Raw genomic sequence first — 5,717 nt, 5'->3', positions numbered from 1 at the left:
ATCAACTATCAGGTTGACCCTTCTTAAAATAGTAACTCCGCCTTTTGTTTTCAACTTAATCTCTAAATGTTTTAGAGTATATCTGTCTATCTATCTATCTATCTATCTATCTATCTATCTATCTATCTATATATATATATATATATATATATAATCAACTAGATGTATATTATTTTTTTTTGGCTTTTTACAATGTACAATTCGTTAGAATTAAATTAACAATAAAGGACTTGTTAAACAGATCAGCCATGATGGCGCACTTTCATATTAGGGATGAAATATTAAAATCCAGTTTATTGAAAATTTAATTCATTAATTATAAAAGTTTCCTTAAATAGTTTTCTAAATATAATCTGTTCATTTTTGAAATTATTATTCAATATATAATTGCGCAATATTACATAATATACGCCATTGATAAGACCATGTATTTTAAAATCAATAACAACATGTTGACTTCATGTAGTTTAAAACATGTCACAGAAATATAATTACTGTAATCTTTATTCTGTTAGAAATATTAAGTGGCTATATATTTATTCCGATGTTTTGTTTTATTTATTCATAATTAAAATATTAATAAAGTTTATTGTTATGGAAAACGACCGTTACTTCCATATTAGTGTAATTTTTTACATTATAAATATATTAAAAAAAGGGTTAGAAAAGGATTTTAATAAGATTTTTAGGAAAAGTAGAAATATTACTTGAGTAAACCTATTCTCAATATTTCTCATTTAAAACTTATTTTAAGCATTCTCTTTATTATTATTATTATTATTATTATTATTATTATTATTATTATTATTATTAGTGTTGTTGTTGTTGTTTTTATTATTATTATCATTATTGTTAGGAGTAGTATTATTAGTATTATTAAATTAGATATTTCTAAAAAGTTATTCAAATTCACCACAGGATAAAATCCATATAGTTATATCGTATGGATCAGATGTATATATTTTCTCATGTTTTAAGAAATATTTCTTAAAATGTAAATTCTTAAAAAAGTTTAAATACTATTGTCTGAATTCAAATGTTTTTTCACATTTCCCGCTATTGTTTGGATCAAATATAATTAATCTTATGAGACATTCGTTAATTATTCGTTTTATCATTTCAAATCGAGGTAGAAATATTTAATAACACTCTTTCCTCGAAATACTTAAGTCTTTTTGACTTAAATATTCGACATATTACAAAATCATTCAAAATTAAATTACATTACCGTATACAACATGCATTTGTATAAGTTGATGTATATTTAATATTAAATATATCATTTTCTTAATAAAATTAATCAACAGGAATAAATTAAAAGTGACGATGATTAATCATATAGTCCACTTACTGCTAATATAGTTACCTTAGCCTTAGAATTTGTTTTAAACAAAGTTTGGTAGTTTTCAAACACCCCATTGTTTATGACAAAATATTCATACTACTAAAATGCAAAGAGAGTTAAATGTTTTACAAGCATTGCCGATAAAAAAAAAACTTATCGTGTAAAGTTAAATAATTGCTATTAAGAACGGTCGAGAGGTTATTTAAAAGAAAATATAATGAAATGCTCTAGCCTTAAGCGCATTAAATAATATTTATATTAAATAATATTCAGCACACGTGGTTTAATAAGAAAGGAACCGATTTCTTATTTATGAGATTCATTTAGATAATAATTAGTGTGTAGAATATAGAATAAATACTTTACGACACATAACATTATCGATCGATTTTATAAGATACTAATAAGAAGAAGACCTCGCAGAGGGGGGTAGAATAATTATGAGAAAAGAAATAAGATACAAATATCTAGGCCTAATTGGATGATGATAAGTAATAGGGATATTATACAATCAGATTAGAGACGAAGGGAAAACGATATTTGTAATCTATATAACAAAAAATGTAGAAGAAATTATAAAATAAAGTGAAATGTAGTGCGACAAGTATAATCGATTACAAAAACAAAGTACTTGAATACGAAAGAGAAATATAACATAAACCTTCAGAGGATTAATATGGAGTAGAAGAAAACAATGTTTAATTTAAAAAAAAAATTAACTACTGACTAAACAGAACACAATATCATAATAATTAAAATCGAGTGCAGAATACATATTTCTAATCAATAGATTTTAATAACCTGTTAAAATTAAAAAAAAAAAAACAGAGAAAAGAAGTTAAACACTTTGACATAATTAAAAAAATAAAAAGAACACTTTTTTAAGAAATGATTAATTAATATGAAACAAGAAAGAAGCAAAATAAAAATAAATTAAATTAAAGTAAATCAAATATTAATCTCAATTTAAATAACAACACACGTTCCCCAAAAGCAAAAAAACAACAAAAAAAAATAAAAAAAATAACAAAACAAATGAGTAAGTAGATAAAAAAAACAAACGAATTGATCCGTTAATAAAAGAAAGCTATCTAGCAACTCTGTCAAACTCATTTACAACTTATCACTGGTTGTTTCTAAAAGCAAATCCAACCATACATCGACCCGTACATACATCGAAAATATATTAATCGTTATATACAAAAGAAAACAAAGTAAAACTGAATTTGCTCAAAAGCTTTCACTTATGAATAATATCACACACGCAAGGAAATCTAACAGACGCACATATATTCACACATATTCGACTCAGTGTTATACTTTTTTTCTTTTTTTGTAGACGTCTTAGTATCGGTGTCTGCGCGCGAGCAAGTGCGCGCAGCCATGTGAAGTTTACTCTAAACTCTGCTGATTGGCTATCACCGACAGTCACGTGGTTCGCGTCTCTGGCATGTAATCCCACAAACGTTAGTGGGGGTGATCGACGGTCATGTACGACTAGCCGCAGACGTCACGCAAACCAGAAGGAGACACACACACAAATATATATACACATGCAAAAATTAATATATTTATATCTATATATGCATGTGTGTATAGATGAGAACACATGCATAAAAATTATTCATTAATGAGTATTTATTTTTTAACTTAAAAGTATTATTTAACGTAAGGTAAGAAAAAATAACTAAACGGATACCCAATTTTTACATTAAAAAGTGTTGTTTTTTTTTTTGTTTTTTTTTCTTTGAAAACAAGAAGAAAAAAATCCCCGTCCTTCACAATGAGTTCGTATTATAACAGCAACATGATTCCCACGAATGGTCCGGGTGCAACGACGCCGGCGGATTTTTTTTATTCCCAACAAGACAATAAAATGGAACCAGGTCCTCCAGGATTCCAAAGTACTGTTACGGCGGTTTCTTCAACAGCGCACCAACAGCAACAACAACATCATCACATACCCACGTACGAAAACCATGAGACATCGGCGGCGTTTCCCCTAGCGGGTTACTCCCGATTTTCTCCATACCACGACATGACGACAAAATCAAATGCTTACTGCTTCAATGGACCCGGCTACCAAATGTCGTCTTACCAAAATCATCACTACACAAACGGAGCTGGAGGACAGATTTACGACGATGGTTCGCTGAACCACTGTAAACCGGTGGCCAATGTTGGGGACAGTTGCGGTGTGAGCGGGCCACCAGCACCACCACACCTGCAGCCACCCCAGTTAAGTCCGCCCGGACCTGGTAACCCTGTAAATTATGGAAACACAAATGCTGGACTTGTTAACGGGATGAACCAACAGTCAATGCCTGTGTACCCTTGGATGAGGCCCGTCAACGGAGGTAAGTTTGTTAACCAGAGAAAGACAGATATAAAGGCACTACATTGCCCCGAAATCCGATATGATGGCCATGCAAAGGTGTTGGGAAAATCATACATATATAGTTCCGATGCCTTTCAAGACAAAAGTTACACACACACACACACACACACACACACACACACACACACACACACACACACACACACACATAATACTTTTTATATGTATAACTTGAAATATATTTTCAATTTTTATTTCTATTATATACTATCCCCTGTTGTATGTATTACTACATAATATACACATAATGCACGCATGCTAAAATTATATGCATGTTTACATTGTACACATTGCTAACGGGGATAATTGTCGTTTTTTTTTTTTTTTTTTTGGTAGTGACTGAGGGTATATGTCGTTTTTGCTTAACACCGAATTTATACAAATTCTTTTCTCATAGTACAAAATTGTCCAGACCAGATATCTTTAGAATTCTATAAGAATCTTAAGAAATTAAATTTGCAATATAAGTAAATAAGAAGCCGACATGCATTCGGATACATTTTAAATAGAATGGAAATATATTTTAATTTTTTAATATAATACTTTAATTTTACCTGAATTCAATACCATTAAGTATGCTTCACATACGGAGAGTTTGCTTGTATATCTATATTGAAAGATTAGGAGTTTGTCTGGAAAGGAATGAAAAAGGAACGTGATTCCCTTACAACAACCGCTCGACCCCGAGTTATTTCATTATATTATCAATGTGTATTCCATAATAAACGGCATTGTCTCAACTTATATTGGTAAAATTATAGTTGTTTAGTTGTTTTAATCTAAGGTTAATTCAGTCCATTTATGGATCAGTAAAGGGGCATCCATATAATTGATTTACATCGATATTAATTATTATATTAAATGTGATTTTATATTTTTCGTTTCATTGTCAACTATTCCATTTCTGTTTCAGTAGAAATACAAGCAATGGTCATTAATCAACAAGAGTTATTAATATTAGAGCATTGTATGCATAATGTGATTCTATTGTATTTCTTAAAAAAAAACACAAATATGGAACCTAGGTATTTTTTTTTAAGTGGAGGAATTATAGCTCCCCCCAAAAATGCACTCTGAGATGAGAAAACTTTTTTTTAAAGATGCGTTAACCACAAATATCTATAAAATAGTGCAGTAAGTTCACATCTTTTTCCCTCCCTACATTTGTCTCTCTCTCTCATCTATCTATCTATCTATCTATATATATATATATATATATATATATATATATATATATATATATATATATATATATATATATATATATATATAATCATGAATTCGAAACGTTAATCGATCTGCGTGGAATGATGGCTTAGTAGCAAGGTTCGAATCCTTCGATTAGCGGCAATCATAACTTCCTGCCCTGATGATTGCAAAAGCATGAAACATTAATATGTGTGGGGGTGAAAATAATTATTTATACTTCAAAATTCATAATTATTTCGCTCCATGAAGAAATAAAATCTTTAATCTTGAGCACCGTCTAGGAAATTATAAGACGATCGGCCGGACTAGTGAGAGATCGCGATTTCTAGTAAAAGTGCCTTTGTGCGAATCTTACGACCAGTAGAAATTGTCACGTCCTGCATTGGTGCATTGCTGTTTGCGAAAGAAATAAACACAAGTGTCCATAGGTATAAAAAGTAAATATTTATATTTCATTATTATATATCTATCTCTCCCCCTTTCACACACACCCTCTCTCTCTCTCTCTCTCTCTGTATATATATAAATATACATACATACATACACACACACACACACACATATATATGTATATATATATATATATATATATATATACATATATATATATTACAATAATTTTACGCGGATCGATGAAACTTTCGAACTTATGACTATATGTCTATGTCGAATCGTTTGTTGATGTGCGTATTATCTTTATAATATTCAGATAATTCTGTGTATAGATGCTTTACCACACATAGGGCTCTTGATTACAAAAGCATT

General features: G+C 29.6%; 1 protein-coding gene across 2 annotated transcripts in view; it reads left to right on the top strand.

Annotated features, from left to right (window-relative positions):
- The first annotated feature begins 985 nt into the window (after positions 1–985).
- Positions 986–5,717, top strand: part of LOC145284796 (uncharacterized) — a 279,090-nt gene continuing 274,358 nt past the window's right edge. For both annotated transcript variants that reach the window (XM_080133763.1, XM_080133762.1), the window contains exon 1: positions 986–3,702. In XM_080133763.1, coding sequence (XP_079989889.1) covers positions 3,129–3,702 — 574 coding nt within the window. In that variant the 5' untranslated portion in view covers positions 986–3,128. The remainder of the gene's footprint in view (positions 3,703–5,717) is intronic.

Source organism: Euprymna scolopes, chromosome 9 (genome assembly GCF_053919585.1).
Source record: "Euprymna scolopes isolate OS-2025 chromosome 9, ASM5391958v1, whole genome shotgun sequence".
NCBI lineage: Eukaryota > Metazoa > Mollusca > Cephalopoda > Sepiida > Sepiolidae > Euprymna > Euprymna scolopes.
Note: the sequence above shows the minus strand (reverse complement) of the source record. Positions and strands in the feature narration are given on the sequence as shown.